General features: G+C 42.0%; 1 protein-coding gene across 2 annotated transcripts in view; it reads left to right on the top strand.

The window, feature by feature from the left end:
* CCDC93 (coiled-coil domain containing 93) overlaps nt 1-26,048 on the top strand; it is a 106,877-nt gene that overhangs the window by 56,981 nt on the left and 23,848 nt on the right. For both annotated transcript variants that reach the window (XM_055572872.1, XM_055572873.1), the window contains 2 exons: nt 15,433-15,549; nt 19,597-19,659. In XM_055572872.1, coding sequence (XP_055428847.1) covers nt 15,433-15,549; nt 19,597-19,659 — 180 coding nt within the window. The remainder of the gene's footprint in view (nt 1-15,432; nt 15,550-19,596; nt 19,660-26,048) is intronic.

The following is a 26,048-nucleotide window of genomic DNA, read 5'->3' as shown; positions in this document are numbered from 1 at the left end:
ATTTGTTATTTCTTCTCTTTAATTTCTTATTTTGTTTATTTGAGTCCTCTTTCTTTTTTCTTCCTTATGAGCCTGGCTAAATGTATTGAGTTGAGATTATCTTTTAAAGAAAAAAAGATTGCTCTTAGTTTCATTGAGTACCCCCTGCCCCTGCTATTGTTCTTTTGATCTCTGTGTTGTTTATTTCCTCTCTGATCTTTATAATTTCCTTCATTCTGCTGACTTTGGACTTTGTTCTTTTTCTCATTCCTTTACATGCTAGGTTGTTTATTTGAGACTTTTTTTGTTTCTTGGAGAAGACCTGTTTTTCTTGTTTCTTGTAAACTTCCCTCTTAGAACTGCTTTTGCTGCAGTAAAAGTTGTATTTCCTTTTTCTTTTGTCTGTAGGTATTTTCTGATTTTCCCTTTGAGTTTATCATTAACTCATTGGTTTTTTTAGTAGCATGTTGCTTGGTCTTCACATGTTTGTGCTGTTCTTATTTTTCTTTCTATAGTTGATTTCTAGTTTTATATCATTGTGGTGGGGGAAAAAAATGCTTGTACAATTTCTGTCCTCTTAGGGTTGTTGAGACTTACCTGTGGCCTAGCATGTGATCTGTCTTGGAGAGGGTTACATGTATGCTTGAAAAGAATGTGTATTCTGCTGCTTTGGGATGGAGTGTCTTGTAGATACCTATTACATCCAATTGGTTGATTATATCATTTAAGACCACTGTTACCGTAATGATTTTCTCTCTGGGTGATCCGTCCATTGATATAAGTGGGGTGCCAAAGCCTACTACTATTGTATTATTGTTAGTTTCTTCATTTATGTCTGTTAATATTTGCCTCATATATTTGGGTGCTCTTATATAGGATGTGTATCTGTTAACATATATCCTCTCCTTGTATTGACCCCGTTATCATTATAGAGTGCCCTTCTTCATCTTTTGTCAGAGACTTTGTTTCAAAGTCTGTTTTGTCTGGTAGGAGCATTGTTACACCTACTTTCTTGTCATTTCTGTTTGCATGAAATGTCTTTTTCTCCCCTCACTTTTATAGTCTGTATGTCTCCAGCTGTAAAGTGAGTCTCTTGTAAACAGTACATAGATGAGTCTTGTTTTGGGTTTTTTTTTAATCCAATCATCTACCCTATGTCTTGTGATTGGTACATTTAGTCCATGGATGCGTGCATGCATGCTGTCACTTTAGTCCTGTCCAACTCTGTGTGACCCTGTGGATTGTAGTCTGCCAGGCTCCTCTGTCCACAGGATTCTCCAGGCAAGAATACTGGAGCGGGTTGCCAGTTCCTCCTCCTGGGATTCTTCCCAACCCAGGGATTGAACCAGTGCCTCGTATATCTCCTGCATTGGCAGGTGGGTTCTTTGCCATTAACACCACCTTGAAAGCCCCAGGCTATGAATATTCAAAGTAATTATTGATAAGTATGTGCTTATACATATCTACTTTATACATACATAGCTATTTTATAACTTGTTTTCTTATTGTCTTTATAGTTCTTCTCTGTTCTTTTTTTATTTCTTCCTTTGTTGTTCTTTAGTGGTATGCTTGTGTTTCCTTCTAGTTTTTGTGTATCTATTGCAAGCTTTTGATTTGTGGTTACCGTGAGGTTCATATACCTTGGCTTCCAACTGTATCTACTTGTCTTAAACTTACAGTCATATAAGTTCAGACACATTCTAAAGAATCTACATTGTTTTACTCCCCTCCCCAACGTTTTGTGGTTTTGATGTCACATTTTACATCTTCAGTTCTGTCCCTTCACTACTGATTGTAGTCATAGTTGCTTTTACAGTTTTTTGTCTTTAATCTTCATCCTAGCTTATTTAAGTGAATGATCCTCAGCCCTCACTATATATTTGCCTTTCCTAGTGGGATTTTTCCTTTTCTATGGATTGTTACTTTTTGTTATAGCCTTTTGTTTTCCATCTAGAGAAGGCGCTTTAACATTTTAGGATAGGTTTGGTATTGATGAACTCTTCGTTTTTGCCTGTCTGAGAAGTTCTTTATCTCTCTTTCAACTTCAATTCTAAATTATAAACTTGCTGGGTAGCATATCCTAGGTTGTAGGATTTTCTCTTTCAGCATTTTGAGTATATCATACCACTCCCTCTATCCTGCAAAGTTTCTGCAGAAAAATCAGCAGATAGCCTTATGGAGGTTCCCTTATATATGACTCTCTTTTTCTCTTGCTGCCTTTAAAACTCTCTGTTTAGTTTTAACTGTTGCAATTTTAATTATGCTATGTCTTGGCTGGGTCTGATTGAGGTCATCTTGTTTAGGACCCTCTGTGCTTCCTGTACCTTGATATCTTTCCTTCTTCAGGTTTGGGAATGTTTAGCTATAATTTAATCAATATATTTTTAGCTCCCTTTTCTACTGAGGTCCCTATAATGTCAATGTTGATAACCCCTGATTTTATCTCAGAGATCTTTTAAACTGCTCTCATTTTTTCATATTTGGTTTTTTCTTTTTGCTGTTCTAACTGGATGATTTCCATAATTCTATCTTCCAGATCACGTCTATGTTCTTCCTTATCACTTAGTCTGCTTTCATTCTTTCTGGTGTGTTTTTCATTTGTTATTGTATTTTTCATTTCTGATTCATTCTTCTTTATATTTTCTAGTTCCTGGTTAAAATTTTCACTGTATTAATCTATTCTTTTCCATAATTCAGTCAGCATTTTTATTACTAATGCTTTGAGTTCTCTATCTGGTAATTTGTTTATTTGTATTTCTTTTTTCCCCAGGGATTTCTTTTGCTCTCAATTGAGACCAGCTCCGCCTTCTCGTTTTACTTAAGTTTCTATTTTTCTATGAATTTACATGAAACAGTTACCTATTGCAGTCGTGAAGGGTGGCTTTATGTGTGTGTCCTTATACAGACTGCATGTGCTTACTGCCTTTGGTGGGAGAGCTGGATTTGACATCAGAGCAAGTCACATCTTTCCTCAGAGGTACACTGGCAGCTCTCACCTTGGCAGAAGGCGGGGCTGTAGATGGAGGGGCTTGAGTTGGAGCCACTTGTAAGCTAAAGCTTCCCGTCTGCTCAGTGCCCATTACTGTTGTGTCAGGAACAGGGATAGATCCCCAGTTGCTGAAACAGAAGCCCTGAGGGCTGACTCCAAGCTAACTGTTCCCTTTAAGTGTGTGCTTTCCCCTTTCTTGGTGCTGAGAGCCATGCTTCTGACAGGGGAGCAGTGCTGGAGCAAGAGGAGCCTCTGTGGGCTCTCAGCTCAAGATAGGTTGCAGGCTGTGGTGGGCCAGCCACAGACAGAGGCCAGGGCTGCCTCCCAAGTGCCACCTGTGCAAGCACCACCCAAGGCTGCCCCCACCCTATTCAGACAGCTTTGGGTCCAAGTCTTCTGTTGTCCCTCATAGCCAATCACTGCCCCCAGCCTCTGCCTTCCCTGCCATGTTATAGAGCCATGTCACAGGACAGATGGGGACCCGCATGGATTCTCGGTCTTGATCAGACTGCAGGCTGTGGGGCCTGGGTGCCATCAGGGATTGGGGCTGCTTCTGATGCACTGTCTGAGTGAGTGCCAGCAGTGGCTGGGCTCTCACTCAGTCGTGACAGCCCTCAGCCTCTTATGGAGCCGTAATATGAAATGAGTGAGGCTGGGGCATATGCCAGGGCGGTTGTAGGAAACCAGGCTGCCACTGGAGCAGTCCTCAGTCCACCCTCCACTCTGCCCTGAGAGCAAGCAGATGTGCTTCTCACAAGCACAGTCTAGGCTTGCCACGGCCCTCCTGTTAGTTCCACCGGCCCTCCAGGCAGCTCAGGGGGCTCATCTTCCCTGTGCTGGACCCCAGACCATGGGGAGCCCAATATGAGCTTGAAGTGCTCACTCCCTGGGACGGATCTTCACCTGTGTGATCTCCCTTTTCCTCTACATTCCCTTCTAGGGGACCTGACCTGATCACTTTTCTTCCCTTCCTACCTGATTTGTGGTTGTTGTTTAGTCACTAAGTTGTATCCAACTCTTTTGTGACCCCATGGACTGTAACCTGCCAGGCTCCTCTGTCCATGGGATTCTCTAGGCAAAAATACTGGAGTGTGTTGCCATTTCCTTCTCCAGAGGATTTTCCTGACTCAGGGATAAAATCTACATCTCCTGCATCAGCAGGCGGATTCTTTACCCCTGAGCCACCAAGGAACCCCTCCTACCTGATTACATGTGGATTTTTCTTACTGACCTTGATTGTATAGGAGTCTTTCTTCCACTTCCTAGTTTCAGTAGGAACTGTTCCATATATAAGTGTATTTTTGATGATTCATGGAGGAGGTAAATTCCATGTCTTCCTGCTCCACTATCTTTATCAATTTCCATTCCAGATACTTTTTATACTATTTTCTTATTTAATTTTCAAAAGAGCATGTTGCCTCCTTGCTTATAATCCTCTGCCTCCTTCCGTCATTAAACTTACTCAGTATGCAATTGAAGTTAACCTATTTACGTGTACATTGATGTGGTTGTTTAGAGTCATGTCTCACTCTTTGCAACCCCATGGCCTGCAGCACACCAGGCTCCTCTGTCCTCCCCATCTCCTGGAGTTTGCTCGAACTCATGTCCATTGAGTCAGCGATACTATCACTGACTCATCCTCTGTCACCCCCTTCTCCTCCTCGCTGGTGGCTCAGATGGTAAGGAATCCGCCTGCAATGCAGGAGACCAAGGTTGATCCCTGTGTCGGGAAGATCCCCTGAAGAAGAGAATGACAACCCACTCCAGTATGCTTGCCTGGGAAATCCCGTGGACAGAGGAGCTTGCCGGGCTAATGACTGAATAAATAACACGTTCACTTTTACCTATGTGGATTGGACCACATTTTACCGTTCTCTATAATGTTGGAGCCTCACCAAGCACCTGGCAGTGTTGGTACTCAGTACATAAGCCTGTGACAATGTATCTATTTAGGAAATGGAACTAAGATCAGTGGAAATTTGTCCAGTACCATGTAGCTGTATATTGTCACCCTGCTTATTTAACTTATATGCAGAGTACATCATGAGAAACGCTGGGCTGAAAGAAGCACAAGCTGGAATCAAGATTGCCAGGAGAAATATCAAGAACCTCAGATATGCAGATGACACCACCCTTATGGCAGAAAGTGAAGAGGAACTAAAAAGCCTCTTGATGAGAGTGAAAGAGGAGAGTGAAAAAGTTGGCTTACAGCTCAACATTCAGAAAACTAAGATCATGGCATCTGGTCCCATCACTTCATGGGAAACAGACGGGGAAACAGTGGCTGACTTTATTTTTGGGGGCTCCAAAATCACTGCAGATGGTGACTGCAGTCATAAAATTAAAAGACACTTACTCCTTGGAAAAAAATTATGACCAACCTAGATAGCATATGAAAAGCAGAGATTACTTTGCCAAACAAAGGTCCGTCTAGTCAAGGCTGTGGTTTTTCCAGTGGTCATGTATGGATGTGAGAGTTGGACTGTGAAGAAATCTGAGCACCAAAGAATTGATGCTTTTGAACTGTGGTGTTGGAGAAGACTCTTGAGAGTCCCTTGGACTGCAAGGAGATCCAAGCAGTCCATTCCGAAGGAGATCAGCCCTGGGTGTTCTTTGGAAGGAATGATGCTAAAGCTGAAACTCCAGTACTTTAGCCACCTCATGTGAAGAGTTGACTCATTGTTAAAGACTCTGATGCTGGGAGGGATTGAGGGCAGGAGGAGAAGGGGACGACAGAGGATGAGATTGCTGAATGGCATCACTGACTCGATGGACATGAGTCTGAGTGAACTCTGGGAGTTGGTGATAGACAGGGAGGCCTGGCATGCTGTGATTCATGGAGTCGCAAAGACTCGGACGAGACTGAACTGAACTGATGTAGCTAATAATAAGTACCAGGTTTGCATACATGCCTGTCTGACTTTGAAACCAATCTCTGTGGCAGGGTAGTGTCCTCAGAGGGCAATGTGACAGTCTCCTTGGCCATCCTTAGTGTCTGCCTCCCAGGCTTTTTTCAGTGACAGAGCATCTTTAGACTCTCCCAATGTCTAACCGCCCACCTTGGGCTGAGTGGAGTGAAGAGGCCAGATCGTGTTGGAAACTAACCACAGAAACAAGTAAAAAGGAAAATGATGCAGCCCAAGCATTCACACACAGTCACACCTAAGCTATTGAAAACTGTGGAATTTTCTATTTGGAGTATGTGAGTGGTTTTTCATATCACTGGAAAATGCCACATTGAAATGTTCTCATCCAGCTCTCCAGAGTGTAATATCCTAGCCAGAAGACTGTCAACATCTCAATCTTATTTTAAGATGAGGCATTTTGGGTCATCAGGAGACTTATTTTTAGAAGGAATTCTTTTTCTCGGTAGGTTTTGAAATTTTTTCCTGTCCAGCAATTAAGAAATTCTGACACAAATTACTTCTGACCTTTTGATTCTGAGAGCTGTTCTCTGGAAGTTCATCGGAAGCCTGTATTCTGTCTTGAAATTTTATTTTTCAAGAGCATTTGGGGCATCTCATTAGGTGATTAGGACCTGGGTGTAACCACAGAGAGGTAATGGCCATGGTCTGGTCAGGGATGCACATATAAAAACCCAACGGAAGGAAAGTCTCCTCTAAAGAAAGCAGACAGCCACGTTGGTAGGTGTGGTCTGCATTAAAGTAGGTTTTGTCCCCTCTCAACCATGGTCAGGTTCGCTCTACATGATACAACCAGCCGAGAAAATTGCCGCAAGTTTTGTTACTCATTCACCTCAAGAGTAGCCTTCTAGGAGCCTTTTGGTTGCAAGTGATAGAAACTCTGCCTGGAATGGTGGTATAAGCAAAAAAGAGCCTTTTTCAGCTCTCATAACAGGAGGTGGGGGTGTCCATGAAGGTAGGGGTCCCAGGAATTCACCTGCCTTGTCATCTCTCTCTGCCCTTGAAAACTTGCTTCACTCTGCCTCCCTATCACCTGGGGGACCTCACCACAGGCTGCTTCAGTCTCCAGCACCCTCCCACATCTGTGTGTAAAGTCCTAAGAAAGGGTTCTCCTTTGTTGGTTACAGGCTTCCCTTGCGGCTGAGCTGGTAAAGAATCCGCCTGCAATGCAGGAGACCTGAGTTCGATCTCTGGGTTGGGAAGATCCCCTGGAGAAGGGAAAGGCTCCCCACTCCAGTATTCTGGCCTGGAGAATTCCATGGACTGTATAGTCCATGGGGTTGCAAAGAGTCAGACACGACTGAGGGACTTTCACTTTCACTTGTTGGTTACAGGTCAGGTCACATACTCCTCCTCAGCCAGTTGCTCTGGCCAGGAGGTGGGCTTGTTGATCGGCAGCCCCTCTGGAACAAGAGAGAGAGTGGGAAACAGTGATTCCCCAAAGGTAGGGCGTCGCTGTTACTAAACCAGAGGGTGCTGGGTATTCGTGATGGCTGTACTGCCATGAGCCTGTGTTCATAGAAGGTCCTTAGGGATTCTGTCTAACTACACTGGATGGCATTGACCCGCGAGAATCAATGGCTAATATGTCATCTGCCCTCCTCATGCTGTTATTTCTCTGCTCTGATGTTGTATTTCCAAGTAATTTTACAAAGTCTTCTTAAAGAAAATAGCTATAATTTATAGGTATTTTAAGTCTTCAGCATGGTTTCTTTTCTGCCAGACAGCTGACAGAAATAACCCCCTAGATGGAATGATCTTTTTCTTCAGCAACCATCTACTGAGCAGTACTACGTCCCAGGCAGTGTCAGGTATAAGGACAGGGATAGAGTTATAAATTCTCACTGAGGCATGGTGCTCCCCTGAGGAGCCCCTGGGTAGGAGTCAATCAGCCTGTAAAAAGAAGAATTGCGGAATAATGTAATTCATATGTTTTCAAATGGATGCCATTTGCTACTTGATTGGTGTTGCCACTCGAAATGTCAGTATCTGCCCAAAGAGAAGTGACAGTTGGGTATTTTTTATACTGAACTTTTCTCCTGTTAATAGGCAGAATGGATGACTTTAAAATTATACCCAACTGAGGTGAAATGGAAAGTAGTTGTTCAAGAGGGCTGGGGACTGGGTGAAGATACCAGTCCCCAGGACCTTGCCTGAGTCAGAAGGTCATGGGATGCTAAGCAACCAGGAGTCCCTGACTCCTCTGGTGAATCTGTCCTGAGCTAGAGCCAGTGTGATTTCTGATAAGCTTAGAGGTGAATGTTTCTAATCTCATCACCTATCCCCACCCAAAAAGAAAAACCATTTTTCTAGCAACATTGGCATGCAGGATACAGGAGAGGAGCTGCCCTCTTGGGGCCCTACTACTGCGACACAGGTAGAAAAACCAGGTTGGAATCAGGGTGATAAGGGCTGGGGAGGGAGGGATTTTTTAACCCCCTTCCTCCTGGACTCCATTTCTTCACATAAGGTCACAGGTAATAGACAGGTCATATTCTAAATCTGTAAACTTCTGGAAGGCCAAGATTTCATCTTCCATCTCTGTGTTTCTGTTGCCTAACACATCATGTGTGTATGCTGTGCTCAGTCACATCCAACTCTTTGTGACTCCGTAAACCATAGCCTATGAGGCTCCTCTGTCCATGGAATTTTCCAGCCAAGAATACTGGAGTAGGTTGCCATTTCCTTCTCTCCAGGGATCAAGTCCACATCTCCTGCCTTACAGGCTGATTCTTAACCACTGTGCCACTTGGCAGATCATAACACTCAGCAGAAGCCTCTTCCAGTCATCCATCAGCCTCAGTGGAGACTCACCCATAGCCATTACGGGTAACTCTCCCTCCTGTGGATCCTCTGATGCGTGGATCAGCTCCTGTTGTCTTCTTCGTAGCACTGCTCACAAGGCACTATTTCATTTGTCTCTGCCTCTTTCCCAGGACTAGAATGTATACTGTCAACCAGAGCTGGGAGCATTGTATATCACCTTTGCCATAATGGGGTTTTCATAAACATTTGTAGGAGGAAAGAAGGAAGGAAGGAAGGAAGGAAGAAGAAACCAGAAGACCATGCAAAACTCTCTCTTTCTCTGAAACAGTGAAGGCTTGGGGAGAAGGTGGCATGTACAACACCTTTATTTATGAATGAGCAGGTATTAACTGACTAGACCATGAGGGTCCAGAGGTGAGGTTTGTGTCTTTTTCCATGTTCCCAATGCCTAACACTTTGTCCTACATGTAATAGGATCTGAGTAAAGGTTAGTTGATGAAACAAAGGAAAGTGGTGAGAGAGATTTAAACCAATCCGAATTTAGAGATGAAGAAATTTCCCAGGTGGTTCAGTGGTTAACACTCCACCTGCCAATGCAGAAGATCCCTGGGTTGAGAAGATCTCCTGGAGAAGGAAAAGGTAACCCACTCTAGTATTCTTGTCTGGGAAATCGCATGGACAGGTCCATGGGGTTGCAAAAGAGTCAGATACAACTTAGCAACTTAACAACGATCAAAAAAACCCTGTAAATCTGGAAAGAATGATGTTAATAATATGTTTGTGTCTCAGAACTGCTCCAGGATTTCCTAAATTCTAAGTTATGCAATAAGTAAAAACTAACAATGCAGGGAATGGTATTGTGGTATTAGCTAATGAATTGGCCTGGTGGGATTGTCCCAAGCCACACAGCCTATATAGCTTATACCCTTTCAGGTTCTTGAGCAATTTGGATGAAGACATAGGAATTAGCTTCATCCGATTTAAGTGTCATTTAAAGCTAGAAAAGAAAAGGTGGCTAATACATTAGAGAGTAGAATCAACATTCAAAAATATCTTAGATTGAAAATTTAAGCCCAAACTATTTTCTTTTTTTAAGTAAGCATGAACTCTTTTATTTCAGAAAAATAAGTTATGCCAATTCAGGATTTGATGAGCATGCCATCTGACCTGACATTAGCTTGTGTGGGTAAAAGTGGGATGTTTGAGGTTTTTTACATGCCTCTGCGCATGGAGCCCAGACTTATGCTTCAAAAACTCAGCAAGGCTGCATGAATATGGGTCTTTGAAATTCATGGGATTTCATTAGTGGGAGTCAAGAATATTGAAAAGCACATTTATGTATGCTGTTTCATTAATGGCAGTAGAGTGTAGATAAGGGAAAGTGGGTGGTCCCATCCCAGTCTGCTGTGCTCAGATTCCATCAGGAATGCTTGAAAAGGATTATGAGCTAGGGTATGTCCAGGGGAGAGCAGCCAAGATGGTGAAAGGAGCTGACATCTTCTTGTAAAGCTTGGAATGCTTCTGTATTAGAAAACTTGAACTGTTATATGAGAGTGATTATACTTTATCTCTGTGGCTTCAGGGAGAAATGAGCATTTATGTTTGAGTTTGCATGTCTGTTTCTGCTCTTCATTTCTGCTGACTTTTACTCATGAAATTGTGTATGCTTTTGATTTTTGACTGTGAGTTCATTCTGCTTGGAAATTTCTCTGTCGAGACCTGGAATTGGAGCTCTTTTCTTCCAGAGAGGATTTTCTTTTGCTCTTACGTGCACCTGGGCATACCCAGCTCAGGCCCATTGTGCATGTAGTAGGTTTTTGATATCATTCAGGTAGTGTGTGTGTTTAGATTATAGAACTTCACAAGGGCAAATCCATTCTAACAAAATCTCATTGCAGACTTTTTTCCTTCCTACACCTGTGCCAAGGATTACACAAAGCAATTGTTGAATTCTAAAAATCAAAGCTTGAGATCAATTGATTTTGGCAGATACTCTGAAGAAAAAGGGCTTCCCTGGTGGCTCAGATGGTTAAGTATCTGCCTGAAATGTGGGAGACCTGGGTTTGATCCCTGGGTCAGGAAGGTCCTCTGGAGAAGGAAATGACAGCCAACTCCAGTACTCTTGCCTGGAAAAGTCCATGGATGGAGGAGCCTGGTAGGCTACAGTCCATGGGATCGCAAAGAGTTGGACACGACTGAGCAACTTCACTCACACATTCAAGAAAAAAGCCAGCCTCCATGGGTACACCTACCTCCTGGATTCTCACTTTCACTTTTTGGCTTTCTAGGATTTCTTACATTTTCTAGCTCATAGATTTTTTTAAGATTAAAAAATAAATATTTTATATTGCCTGTTTACTTGTTTTCAGTGGGAGGGTAATTTTTTCTTTTTTTAGGGATCCCTTATTATTGACAGCTTTAGTGGCCATATTTTAATGGGGGGACATAGGAGAGATTCCTATATCAGGAAGATTCTGTTCAGTTCGGTTGTTGAGTCATGTCCGACTCTTTGAGACCCCATGGACTGTAGCACGTCAGCCCTCCCTGTCCATCGCCAACTCCTGGAGTTTACTTAGGAAGGTAGATGTATAGATATGACCCTTTGGGTGTCTTCCATTATGAAAGTATATAGTTTTAGCTAAAGTAATCATTTTTTGTTTCTCTTAGGAATTTACTATGTTGAACTGGACTAATATTATTGAATGACATTTATATCTGGTTCCCCTTAGAACAGAAGCTGCAAACATCTGTCAGTTATTAGAAAACATTGAATCTGCACTAGATGCCATCTTAATCCACCCTGTCGTTTTGAAAGCACGTTCTTAATCTGAAATTGTTGAACAAAATTAGATTGGCATTTTAGCCCTTGCTGTAATGTAAACACAAATGGAATATTTATAGGGGGTTGGCATTCTTTGAGAGACATTGGGCTTTTCAAGTAGAAATCAGTTAACTTACCCCAAGGACTTAATTTTTTTCTGTCAAGGATTTACTATAAAGCCCCTTCTATTCTCCATCTGTCCAATGTAGTCTCATCCTTTAAGATCCAACTTGGTCAGTTCCAGTTTTCTTGTGAGAAGACTCAGTGAACAGAATGTCAAATGAGCCATACTGTTTCAGAGACCTTGGTCTAGTTCTTTTGGCTTTGAGGAGAGTATTTGAAAGAAATGAAATTTTTCAGTTACTTAACACAGAAAGTGTGTTTCAAATAGAGGACAGTCAGCTTTCTGTTGACTAGATTAAGAACTTTCTTCAGTTCAGCTCTAGAATAAATGATTTTTTTTCTGTTCTAAAACTAACTTCCCATTAAACAAAGAAGTTTGCATAGCACCATCTCTAGACTTAGGCAAATGGAGGAATTCACAAATTTATATGTACTGTGAGCTTTTTCATGTGCCTGTTGTTCATTTTAATTGCACTGGAGAAATGTCAGATGTGGAAATGGCACTTAATATCCTGACATGAATGCTTTGCAGATGCGAATTTAAGGGACTACACAGAGCAATAAGAATTGCTACCTAGCAACAAGAGAAAGGATTTTGAAAGCCCATGTTTGCTTGGAACATATACTGTCGTAAGAGTTGTTTAATAGTAAGTTTATATGGAGACTTGAGCATCCTTTCTGTGAACTACAAATATTTTCTCTCTGATTGGTTTGGAGCAGTTGTCTAGTAAAAGTGGAATCAGAAAACTATCCCCTCTTGGTGTTACGGATGGGCCCACTGCACTGGTAGAGCTGTGTTAGTGAGGCTGTCCCAGTCGGTGAGTTAGCTAGGCCCCATGAAGTAACAGGGCTCAAAATTTTTAGTTTCAAGAGCCTGTACAAACTCTTAAAAACTACTGCATGGTCATTCATTCAGTCGTGTCTGACTCTTTGTGACACTATGGACTGTGACCCACCAGGCTTCTCTGTCCATGGGATTTTCCAGGCAAGAATACTGGAGTGGGTTGCCATTTCCTACTCCAAGGAGTCTTTCCGACCCAGGGATCAAACCTGCATCTCCTGAGTCTCCTGCATTAGTAGGCAGATTCTTTCCCACTGAGCCACCTGGGAAGCTAAAAATTACTGAGGAGGTCCTAAAAGCTTACATATTAATTCACTTGCAAATAATAATGATAAATGTTTTACACATTAGCATCAGGGCAGTGATACCATCACATGTCATATAGCAGCTGGAAAATTTCATTGTATGAGCATGAGAGAATGAGAGAAAAAAAATCGTATCTTAGTATCATTGTGAAAAGGATTTTGACCTCAAAGAACCCTGAAAGGATCTTAAAGAACCATGTGACTAAAAATTTAAAGTGAGAGAGAGCAGGAGAGCCAGTGAGCCTGGAAGTCCTCTTTCCAGATAGCAGGATAGCTACTGATGTTCCTGTAAGAAAGTTTCTTAAAAGTGTCAAAGGCACAGTTTCCAACAAGGCTGTGTTTGTTGCCAGGTACACTGATAAGAGGGTGTGAAAGCTAGGTGGAAAATGTAGTCGGGACCCTGGCCATAAAAGCAGTTTACCAGCAGGAAGGCATGCTGAGAGTGGGAGACATCATCCAACTCATGCCGGGTACAGAATAGCACTGAATGTGTACATCCCTACCCCCTCACCCGTGCAGCCTGGAGAAAGCCTTGCTGGGAGGTGACTGAGATGGGGATACCCTGCAGCCCACTTGCTCATAGCTTGGCCTGATCCAGAGGCAAAAGGACAGTCGGAGGAGGTCAGGGCAGTCAAGACATCCTGACGTCAAACCTAGAGACACACCATGGGGGTAGTCCCTGTGTTGGGGAGCTAATTCCATTTCAGATATCAATTAACCATGAGATAGAAGGTTTGTGTAAATCTGCTAGTAAAGTACTGAATAAAATGCTCCGAGGATATGCCAGTGACATTTTGGAAATCAGTATCAAGGAATCGAAGATGAAGTTTAAAACCCAAATCTGAAATTAACTATAAGAAGAAAGCTACTAAATATGTAACAAGCTAAGTGGACAAATTAATAACTTAGTTCAGAATGATGCAGTCAAAGTGGAGGAGATATAACTGGTGAGATTGTATGTGTACATGCTCAGTTGCTCAGTCACGTCCGACTCTTTGTGACTCTATGGACTGTAGCCCTTCAGGCTTTCCCATCCGTGGAATTTTCCAGGCAGGAACACTGGAATGGGTTGCCAGTTCCTTCTCCAGGGAATCCCTGACCCAGGAATTGAACCCCTGATTCCTGCGTCTCCTGCTTTATCAGGTGGATTCTTTGCCACTGAGCCGCCTGCAAAGCCCAAGATATAATTAATTATAATTATGTTTCTGACAAGTGGCTTGAAAATCAAGGAGTGCTCTTTCCTTCCACCCTCCCCCTTTTTTATACTCTCAAATAATTTTCAGAAATAGTTCTTCTTCCCTAGACTGCAGGTGGTAAATATCTTGATGTGCCCAGTGTTACATTTTTAAAAGTTAACTCCAATATGAAGAAACTCAGATAAGCTGGAGTATGTTAGTTAACATTTTCCAAAAATTTCAGGTGTCAGGGCTAGCTGTGTTGTAATACCAAATGCTTATTTTTCCTGTTTCCTTTACGGCCTCCCAGCTCACAAGATGGAAAATGATGTTTCTTGCCATTTTAGGCAGCCACATCCTGCTGGTTGTCTCCCACCTCCAGAGTTGTTAAGCAGCAAAAACACTCATCGTCTGTTAATGGTGCCTCTGAATTATTCAGGGAAATTCTTAACCAAAATAAATGGTGACTATACCGTCCAGTTCCTCCTTTTCACATTTTTGTCTCTTCCCCATAACTTTCAAACTTATGATCACTGTTAAAACATGCACAGAGGATCAAATATTCAAATAGTTTTGTTGCACTTGAGCTTCAGACCAGTGATTAGCTTGGAATTGGGATGTTTCCAGTAAAGAAGGCAGTGCAGCTATAATGGGTGTTCATTGGCAGGTGAATGAAGCTGTCTATTCTGTGATCACCCGAGACAAGTTTTAAGGACTCCTCTTGGAATAGGGTCGTCTTTCTTGTTTCTTCTTCCTGGGGCTTCCCTCTGGTGTCTTGAGGCAAGTGTTGTTTTCATCATCTGCGCCAAGCTGCCTCCAAGTGGCCATCTGCCTCCTTGTTTGCATGGTTTCTTGGTATTGTTGCTACATTCATCTCATCACCCCAACCAGAACTCTCTCCCTTCCTCCCCTCCAGTCCTGACAGTCTCTATGTCCTGTCCAGCCCTTCTTCTCCATCCCCTCATCTTTTTACACAGTTTCAGGACCTTTATCCTGGTCTCTTTCAAATCCATCCTCTGTGCACACCAGAAGAATAGAAATAATACATTGTCCCATGGATGGGGGAATACTTTGAAAGGCTGTTTCTTTTCATTATAAGTGCTACTGAATGGTTAAACTCTTTAACCATATACTTACAATACTTTGATGAAAGTGAATCAGTTCATGATTTTTGATAGTTCCAGAATAATCTCAAGTAGATATTAAGATGACTACGTTTTTCTTCATATTTGAGACCCTATTACTTATGTGATTATCAGCCTAACCCATTATATATCCCTGTGCTTCTGCACATGCTGTTTGCTTTGCCAGAAATGTAGATTCTCTGGGTATGGCCTTTGGCCATTGTGTCACAGTCTCCTCTGGAGTGAGTTTTACACAGGACCCTGGGGCCCCATGGGCTTGGTTGTGGCCACCTGCCCAGCAGTGTTCCTCCCAGATGAGGCAGGTTGATTAGCCCACTAAGGTGAGCTAATTAAATCCTTTGGTTCTTCTGTTTGTTTCCCACAGCAATCTGAACTGTCAGCTGAAGAAAGTCCAGAAAAGTTAGGAATCTCCCAACTACATCGGCGAAAAGTCATTTCCTTGAACAAGCAGATTCTGCAGAAGACCAAACAACTGGAAGAGGTTGGTGTTTTCTTTTCATAATTTCATTCTAGTAAAATAAAGCCATTTTTCAAGAAGGGAGAAACTAGCAAGGAGTCAAGATCACTGTGTCAGAAAGATCAAAGGAGGCTGTAGAACAGGGGATCGATGTAATCTGGCCCTTGGGCAATCCAGCCTCCACCTGTTTTTGTAATGCATGCATACATGCCAATCACTCAGTCACATCCAGTTCTTTGCGACCCTGTGAATGGTAGTCTGCCAGTCTCCTCTGTCTGTGGAATTTTCCAGGTAAGAATACTGGAATGGGTTGTTGCCATTTCCTACATCAGGGATCTTCTAAACTCAGGGATTGAACCTGTGTCTCCTGCATTGGCAGGCAAATTCTTTACCACTGAGCCACCTGGGAAGCCTGTTTTTGTAAATATTAATAGTTGTATTGAAATATATGCATATGCATTTGTTTACATATTTTCTGTGGCTACTTTTCAAGCTTCAGTGGGAGAATTGAGACCTACAAAACCTAAAATATTTTTCTACCTGGTCTTTACAGAGAACATTTCCCAACCTCTACTCTAAAAGAAGATCACAGGGCAAGAAAAGCATTAATTAATTCACACAGATTAGCTGAGCACCACTGTGCTGAGCACTGAAATAGGCCATGGTGGTGAAAGAAAAACAAGTTACGATCTCTGCTCTCAGGGTCTGGAGGTAGTGATGGGAAGACATATGCCATCACTTTTTTCTGTCTTTATCAATTTAAATGCTTCAGCTGCCTTTTTTTAGATTATAGGGATAATCCAAGTTCCCTGTAAATAAACCAGCTACTATGGAACTGTATGAAGATAAAAATGAGACTCCTGGTACTCGTCCAGTCCCGCTCCTTAAAGCAACCCACTTTTCTAGGCTTTGCAAGCTCTTAAATCTGCTCATTCAGCTGGGAAAGGCAGTTTGTTTGGTTATCAAAACTGAGTTTGGTTTTCACTTATTTTATCACATATATCTCTCAGTAATAGTAATGGCAGCTGCTGCTGCTGCTAAGTCACTTCAGTCGTGTCTGACTCTGTGTGACCCCAGAGACAGCAGCCCACCAGGCTCCCCCGTCCCTGGGACTCTCCAGGCAAGAACACTGGAGTGGGTTGCCATTTCCTTCTCCAAGGCATGAAAGTGAAAAGTGAAAGTGAAGTCGCTCAGTCGTGTCCGACTCTTAGCGACCCCATGGACTGCAGCCTACCAGGCTCCTCTGCCCGTGTGATTTTCCAGACAAGAGTACTGGAGTGGGGTGCCATTGCCTTCTCCGATAGTAATGGCTAAAAAGGACTTTTTTTTTTTTTTAGAGTAATTACAAAGTACTTTTCATAATTAACTCATTCAGTTCGTGTAACATCCTTATGAAGGAGGTACTATTATTATTCTTATTTACAAAGAACCTGAGACACAGAAGTGAAGTAGTCTTGCCTGTGGTCACACAGCTTGTTAGCGGTAGAGCCAAGACTGGAACATATAGATCTACCTCGTTCTTTCTGATGCTGCCTAGTGTGACCTAGTATATATGTTCTGTGGCTTATTTAACCTGTTCCTCTATTCATGAGGGTTTTTTTCCAGGATTTTTTCCCCAGTTGTAAGTTTATGCCATGATGAACATCTTTGTACAGTCATCTTTGTACAAATATATAAATATTTCTGTAAAATGGATTTTAGGAAGTGGAACTGCTGGATCAAAAAATATATGCATTTTCAGTTTTTCTAGAAACTGTCAAATTATTCACCAATTATTTTACTAGTTTACCCTTCTTCACATAATAGTATGTGAGAAAATCCAGACTCTTTAAATCCAAGATAATCTCCTGTAAGGTCATGTAGATCAGAGGCAACTGGGATACCTGCAGCCTTAGTGATGGGAGCCACAGAGTGAGTCTTAGGCCACAGAGAAATGGGAGGAGGAGTACAATAAGGGAAGGAATGAAGAACATCTCATGGTCCAACAGGGGATATACTGTAAAGGCAGAGAACAGGAAGGCAGCTAGTAGCTAACTGACAAGAAACCTGAGATTGAGGAAAGAGGACCCAAAGAAGGTGTTAACCAGTGGGCTAAGTGTTGGGGGGTCAGTATAGGGGTTCATGATGAATAAGAGGATGGAGGTGGGAGAATCATGGAAGACTCTAGCAAGACAAAAACTTAGCTAAGCTACTGGGACAGTTCCTGTTAGAGAAAAGATGAAGGAAGCTCTTATTAGTTTAGTTAATTAAAGAGAAGAGAAGAATCTTCCCTTCCTTAGCAAGTTCCTACTTCCCTGCCAGGATCCAGCCCTCATGGGTCTTTGTTGGTGAAGCCTTCTTTGATGAGCAAGCTGACTCTTTCCTTGGCTTCCCCAGGCCTGTCTCTGGCCAAGCTCTTCTCATACTTTAATCCTCAGCTTACTGGTTTAGCAACTTGAGGGGCAAGGTTTGTGCTGTGTTCTTTGTCTTCATACACCTCATTTGAGCAGAACCTTGGGTAAATGTCAGATGGGTGGGTGGGTACAGGGTTGGGGGGTGGTGCAGGAAGGTGGGTGAAACAGGTGGGAAATGGCAGAATCTCTTCCTGGAGCTTCAAGAGTTAAACCATTAGGATTTCAAGAGAAAAACAAACTTCCTCCAGAAATACTCTCATCCACCAGTGATACAGATAGTTTAGTAGGAGTCCTTATTGCATAGATGGCTCCCTTTGCAAAGGGAGAGGCCAAAGCTCCCAGCTTCCCCTGCCTTTCTCTCTCCTGTCCTCTGCTTGTGATGGCTTCCTGAGAGGCCTGGCTGGAAACGCATCAGTCATGAAGATGGGTAACTCAAAGCACGATTTAGGAGTAATGATGGTGTAGGTGGTTTAATTCTAACTACATCTGTAGATGATGTAATTCTAATAGGTCACTTACAGGCTCAAACATGGGCCGAGTTGAAAGTTCCCTGAAAATCCTGTGAGTAGGACTCCTTGCTGTATCTTCTGGGGCCTGGGTTCAATCTCGGGTTGGGGAACTAATAGTCTCACAGGCGGCATGGCGTGGCCAGTAAATAAATGAATATATATTTTTAATGGGCTGAGTTATTTTGAAATAATTGTTGAGACATAAGATATAATTTCTCATTGTTAATTTGTATGCAGGTAACAACTGAAGTGTTTGATGAGTCTAACTGGTTTTCTACCACATCCCCTCTTCAAAAGTAGAAATGTACAAACCCTTTCAGCTTTGAATAGAATGTTTTCAGATATCTGTAAAAGTTCATAGACAGCATGGGATACACCTTTTTTGGTAAAGAAAAGGGAAATGACATTTTTGAGATATAAGTTTATGATCGTGTGATTTTGAACAGTAAATGTAATTCACCTTCTTTCTCTTCATTGAAGTCCTGACTCCTTTCTCCAATCTGACATTATTTGCCTTCCTGTCAGATTTTATGCTAGGGCTTCCCAGGTGGCACAGTGGTAAAAATCCCCCTGCCAATGCAGGATACGTGAGAGAGGCGGATTCAATCTCTGGGTTGAGAAAATCCCCTGAAGTATGAAATGGTAACTCACTCCAATATTCTTGCCTGGGATATCCCACGGACGGAAGAATCTGGTGGGCTACAGTTCATGGGGTTGCAAAGAGTCGCACACTGAGCAACTGAGCATGCACACACAAATTCTATGTTAGATTCTTGAGTGCAATTTGTATCCTATGAACCAGCATGTTGATTAACTGAATTGATTGTAGCCATATAGTAAACTCAGACCTGAATTTGAATCTAAGCTTTATCAGTTATCAACTGAAATTTTAATGATTTACCCCTTCTGAATCTTTACTTTCTCATTTGTTAAATAAGAATAATGTCTTCTTCCATTGAATGTAAGAATTCATTGTTAGGATTCATGCAGAATACCTAGTACATCACCTGACACATGGTTGGTGCTAATTGAATCTAAAATGTCCACATTTGCTGAGCTTAAATCTTTCTGAGCTCCCATTTTCTCATCTGTAAAACATGGATACTACCGGTATCTGTGCTGTTGTGAGGATCAAATGAGAGCAGATGTCTTTTATCTTTCATTTACAGCTTCAGGCAAGTCATACTGACCTACAAGCCAAATACGAAGGAAAAAAGAAAACCCTGACAGAGGTGAGCAGATTTCCTTCCTCCATGGGTCTTGTTGGGAATTGTTTGACCTGCACTACTAACGGGACACTCACATCATCAGTCCATGTGGAGGGGTCACTGTCTCTTTCTCAGGGCTCAGGTCCATCTGGACAAAGGGCAGTCACACAGTAGCATGTCTCGAGCCATGTTTATCCATGTTACCATGTTCTAAACCATCAGTGTCTTGGGTGGAGGGGAAGATTGCCATGAGCTGCAGGAAAGCTTCCTGAGGACAGAGGGCCTAACAAGCAGGGTGGCCATGTGAAAGAACACAGAAGATCATTCATAGTAAATGACTCCTGCTCCCCAAGCCACAGGCTGGAGAAAGTACCAGAACACTGGATTCCTTGAGAGTGAGAAGGTCTCTCTTTGTAAAATGACACAACTACAGAGGGTATAATTTGTTGTTCAGAATTGGCAGTGATGTCCTGGTAGAATGGGGGAAGGAGTCTGTGGAGGAAAATGGGGTGTATGTCTGTTTTGACCCCATGATCCATTTCCTAGCCCAGATTGCAATGGTGCTGTCCTCCATCAGCATCACAGCATAGCTTACCCACCACTTCCAATTACCTAGGAAACCAGGTGAGAAAAGCAAATACACAAGATGCCAGCTCTGGCATGAGGGGAGTTTAGGTCTTTCTATTTCTGTCCCTGTTTCTATAGAAAGCTAGTCCTCATCCGGGTCTGAAAAGCTCTCCTCCCTGTGACTTTGGTGCTCAGTGTGAGGTCCCCACCTAGTACTTTCTGGACCATGTGGAAACGAGACTGATCTTCAGAGACATTTCTGAAGCCAAGACAGTCCCTATTTTTGTATTTTTTTAATTTCACATGAATTTGTACTTTTAAAATGGTAGTTTCTCTAGCAGTATGCAGCACTTAGTTCCCTGAGTTGTTATAAACCTGACAAAGCTTTGTGATTCTGACCTGGACTGGCCTCTTCAGTTATTGTCAGAATGTTTGAGAAGGCAGGCATGAGGATAACAAATTAGAGGAATTTTTAAAAATTCTTTCTAAAGATGCCCGTGTTGCATTTGGACATATCCGCTTTCTTTACACTGTTCTGTGATTCCATTCCTTTCGGATTAGATAGGAAGCTCCTTGGTGGAACCCCTGCTGCTGTCTTCCTGTGCACACTCCACAGTCCTGGCTTAAAGGATGCCAAGTCGTGGACCCGTCTTTGTATAACAGTCTGGAAAACATTCAAGGCAGAACATCTTGATAAAGTCCTAAGTGGCTGTCAAGTCACTTTTGGTACTAAAGACTGAATCAAATATTTTTTGAGCTTTAGTTTCCAAGCTCTTCCAAGACTCCAAGGTCTCAGTATTTCTGTTTACCTTCTAAGGTCTCATGGGTCAGTCTGGGGGCAGGGCGATGGTTTCTGCTGAGTCAGAGATCTCCATTGTGTTCCTGTGCACTGGCTTTTGGAACTCAAGTAAAGGCCCTTTCATTTTGGGCGAAATTTCTCTTGGTAGATTGGATCTAGGCTGGTCTCTGGAGAGAGATCAAGCCCTGAGCCTTTGGAGTGGGAGCGCTGACTCCAAGACCCTAGACAACCAGAGAACTAACCCTAGGGAGTATCAGATAATGAGAACTCACACAAAGGAAACTGCTTGAATACAAGACCCAGCATTACCCAACCACCAGTAGCACCATGTGCAGGATGCCTCATCTAAACAACAAACAAAACAAAAATACAAACCCAATCATCAGCAGACAGGATTACTACCTCACTCAGCCTTGCCCATCAGAGGAAAAACAAACAAAAACTCAGCATAAATCACACCTATACAAAGCTTACACAAACCACTGGACCAACCTTAGGAGGGCAGAAACCAAAAGGAAGAAAGAATTCAAGCCTGGGAAAAGAAGACCTCAAAGATGGAATGGGGAGGGAGGAGGGAGGAGGGTTCAGGATGGGGAACACATGTATACCTGTGGCGGATTCATTTTGATATTTGGCAAAACTAATACAGTTATGTAAAGTTTAAAAATAAAACAAAATTAAAAAAAAAAAGAATGAAAAGGCAGAGAAATACTACACAAATGAAGGAACAAACTAGAAACACAGAAGTCCAAATAATTTAAGAGGAAATAGGCAAACTACCTGAAAAAGAATTCAGAATAATGATAGTAAAGATGATCCAAAACCTTGAAAACAAAATGGGGAAAATTCAAGAATCAATTAACAAAGACCAAGAAGAATTAAAGAATAAACATGCAGAGACAAACAACATAATTACTGAAATTAAAAATACTCTAGAAGGAATCAATAACAGAATAACTGAAGCAGAAAAACAAATCATTGAGCTGGAAGATAAAATGGTGGAAATAACTTCTGAAGAGCAGAATAAAATAAAAAGAATGAAAAGAACTGAGGATAGTCTCAGAGACCTCTGGGACAATATCAAACGCACCAACATTCGAATTATAGGGGTCCCAGAAGAAGAGGAGAAAAAGAAAGGGTATGAGAAAGTTTTTGAAGAGATTATAGTTGAAAATTTCCCTAACATGGAAAAGGAAATAGTCAGTCAAGTCCAAGAGGCACAAAGAGTCCCATACAGGATAAACCCAAGGAGAAACACACCAAGACACATACTAATCAAACTAACAAAGACTAAACACAAAGAAAAAAATACAAGGGAAACCCCATACACTTAATAGCTGATCTTTCAGCAGAAACTCTGCAGGCCAGAAGGGAATGGCAGGATATATTTAAAGTATTGAAAGGGAAACATCTACAGTCAAGCTGACAGTACCCAGCAAGGATATCGTTCAAACAAAATTGATAGAGAAATAAAAAGCTTTTCAGATGAGCAAAAGTTAAGATAATTCAGTACCACCAAACCAGCTTTACAACAAATGTTAAATGGACTTATATAGTTAAAAAATACAAGGGAAGAAAAAAGATCTACACCATGATCAAGTTGGGTTTACTCCAGGAATGCAAGGATTCTTCAGTATATGCAAATCAGTCAATGTGATGTGTGTGTGTGTTAGTTGCATAGTCGTGTCTGACTCTTTGCAACCCCATAGACCATAGCCCACCAGGCCCCTCTGTCCATGGGATTGTCCAGGCAAGAACACTGGAGTGAGTTGCCATTTCCTTCCCAAAAGGAACTATAGAAAGAAAGAAAGTGAAGTCGCTCAGTCGTGTCCAGCTCTTTGCGACCCCACGGACTGTAGCCTACCAGGCTCCTCCAACCATGGAATTTTCCAGGCAGGAGTACTGGAGTGGGTTGCCATTTCCTTTTCCACAATCAATGTGATACACTATATTAACAGTTTGAAAGATAGAAACCATATGATAATATCAATAGAGGCAGAAAAACCCTTTGACAAAATTCAGCACCCATTTATGATTAAAACTCTTTAAAAAATGGGCATAGAAGGAACCTACCTCAACATAGTAAAGGCCATATATGATAAGCCTACAGAAAACATTATTCTCAATGGTGAAAAACTGAAAGCATTTCCCCTAAGATCAGGAACAAGACAAGGGTGTCCACTTTCACCACTATTATGCAACATAGTTCTGGAAGTCCTAGCAGCAGTAATCAGAGAGGAAAAAGAAATAAAAGGAATCCAGATTGGAAAAGAAGTAAACCTCTCATTGTTTGCAGATGACATGATACTATATATAGAAAACCCTAAAGATAGTATCAGAAAATTACTAGAGCTAATCAGTGAGTTTAGCAAAGTTGCAGGATACAAAATCAATGCACAGAAATCACTTCCATTTCTATATACTAGCAATGAAAAATCAGAAATTAAGGAGTCCATCCCATTCACCATTGCAACAAAAAGAATAAAGTATCTGGGAATAAACTTATCTAAGGAGACAAAAGAACTGTACACAGAAAATTATAAGACATTAATGAAAAAAATTAAAAATGACATAAATAGATGAAGAGATATTCCATGTTTCTAGGTAGGAAGAATCAATATTGTGAAAATAACATATTACCAAATGCAATCTACAGATTCAGTGCTACCACTATCAAATTACCAAAGGCATTTTTCACAGAACTAGAACAAAAAATTTCACAATTTGTATGGAAACACAAAATATCCCAAATAGCCAAAGCAGTCTTGAGAAAGAAGAATGGAGCTGGAGGAATCAACCTTCCTGAATTCAGATTATACTACAAAGCTACAGTCATCAAGACAGTATGATACTGGCACAAAACAAAAATACAGACCAATGGAACAAGATAGAAAACCCAGAAATAAACCCATGCACCTATGGGTACCTCATTTTTTACAAAGTTGCTCAAGCGTGTCCGACTCATTGTGACCCCATGAACTGCAGCACGCCAGGCCTCCCTGTCCATCACCAACTCCTGGAGTTTACCCAAACTCATGTCCATTGAGTCATTGATTCCATCTAAAGGGAATGGCAAACCACTTAAGTATTCTTGCCTTGAGAACCCTATGAACAGTATGAAAAGGCAAAATGATAGGATACTGAAAGGAAAAGACTCTGATGCTGGGAGGGATTGGGGGCAGGAGGAGAAGGGGACGGCAGAGGATGAGATGGCTGGATGGCATCACTGACTTGATGGATGTGAGTCTGAGTGAACTTCAGGAGTTGGTGATGGACGGGGAGGCCTGGCGTGCTGCGATTCATGGGGTCGCAAAGAATCGAACACTACTGAGCAACTGAACTGAACTGAACTGAACCATCTCATCCTCTGTTGTCCCCTTCTCCTCCCGCCTTCAATCTTTCCCAACATCAGGGTCTTTTCAAATGAATCAGCTCTTCACATCAGGTGGCCAAAGTTTCAGTTTCAACATCAGTCCTTCCAATGAACACCCAGGACTGATCTCCTTTAGGATGGACTGGTTGGATCTCCTTGTAGTCCAAGGGACTCTCAAGAGTCTTCTACAACACCACAGTTCAAAAGCATCAATTCTTCAGTGCTCAGCTTTCTTTATAGTCCAACTCTTACATCCATACATGACTAATGGAAAAACCATAGCCTTGACTAGATGGCTCTTTGGTGACAAAGTACTGTCTCTGTTTTTAATATGCTGTTTAGGTTGGTCATAACTTTCCTTCCAAGGAGCAAGCATCTTTTAATGTCATGGCCACAATCACCATCTGCAGTGATTTTGGAGTCCCCAAAAATAAAGTCAGGACTTCCTGGTGGCTTAGAGGTTAAAGCATCTGCCTGGAATGCGGGAGACCTGGGTTCAGTCCCTGGGTTGGGAAGATCCCCTGGAGAAGGAAATGGCAACCCACACCAGTACTCTTGCCTGGAGAATCCCATGGAGGGAGGAGCCTGGTAGGCTACAGTCCATGGGGTCGCAAAGAGTCGGACTCAACTGAGCAACTTCACTCAAAAATAAAGTCAGCCACTCTTTCCACTATTTCCTCATCTATTTCCCATGAAGTGATGGGACCAGATGCCATGATCTTAGTTTTCTGAATGCTGAGCTTTAGGCCAACTTTTTCACTCTCCTCTTTCACTTTCATCAAGAGGCTCTTTAGTTCTTCGCTTTCTGTCATAAGGGTGGTGTCATCTGCATATCTAAGGTTATCGATATTTCTCCCCGCAATCTTGATTCCATCTTGTGCTTCCTCCAGCCCAGCATTTCTCATGATGTACTTGCATATAAGTTAAATAAGCAGGGTAAGAATATACAGTCTTGATGTACTCCTTTTCCTGTTTGGAACCAGTCTGTTGTTTCATGTCCAGTTCTAACTGTTGCTTCCTGACCTGCGTATAGGTTTCTCAAGAGGCAGGTCAGATGGTCTGGTATTCCCATCTCTTTCAGAATTTTCCACAGTTTATTGTGATCCACACAGTCAAAGGCTTTGGCATAGTCAATAAAGCAGAAATAGATGTTTTTCTGGAACTCTCTTGTGAAACTAGGCCATGCCGTGTGCGGCCACCCAAGACAGACAGGCCATGGTGGAGAGTTCTGACAAAATGTGGTCCACTGGAGAAGGGAATCACAAATCACTTCAGTATTCTTGCCTTGAGAACCCCATGAACAGTATGAAAACCACCATATGACCCTCAATCCCACTCGTAGGCATATACCCTAAGGAAACCAAAATTGATAAAGACACATGTATTCCATTGTTCACTGCAGCACTGTTTACAATAGCTGGAACATGGAATCCACCTAGATGCCCATCAACAGATGAACGGATAAAGAAGTTGTGGTACATATACACAATGGAATATTACTCATCCACAGAAAGGAACGCATTTGAGTCAGTTCTGATGAAGTGAATGAACCTAGAACCTATTATACAGAGTGAAGTGAGTCAGAAAGAGAAATACTGTATTCTAAAGCATATATACAAATCTAGAATAATGGTACTGAAGAATTTATTCTCAGGGCAGCAGTGGAGAAACAGA

This window comes from Bubalus kerabau, chromosome 3 (genome assembly GCF_029407905.1).
Source record: "Bubalus kerabau isolate K-KA32 ecotype Philippines breed swamp buffalo chromosome 3, PCC_UOA_SB_1v2, whole genome shotgun sequence".
In the NCBI taxonomy this organism is placed as follows: Eukaryota; Metazoa; Chordata; class Mammalia; order Artiodactyla; family Bovidae; genus Bubalus; species Bubalus kerabau.
Note: the sequence above shows the minus strand (reverse complement) of the source record. Positions and strands in the feature narration are given on the sequence as shown.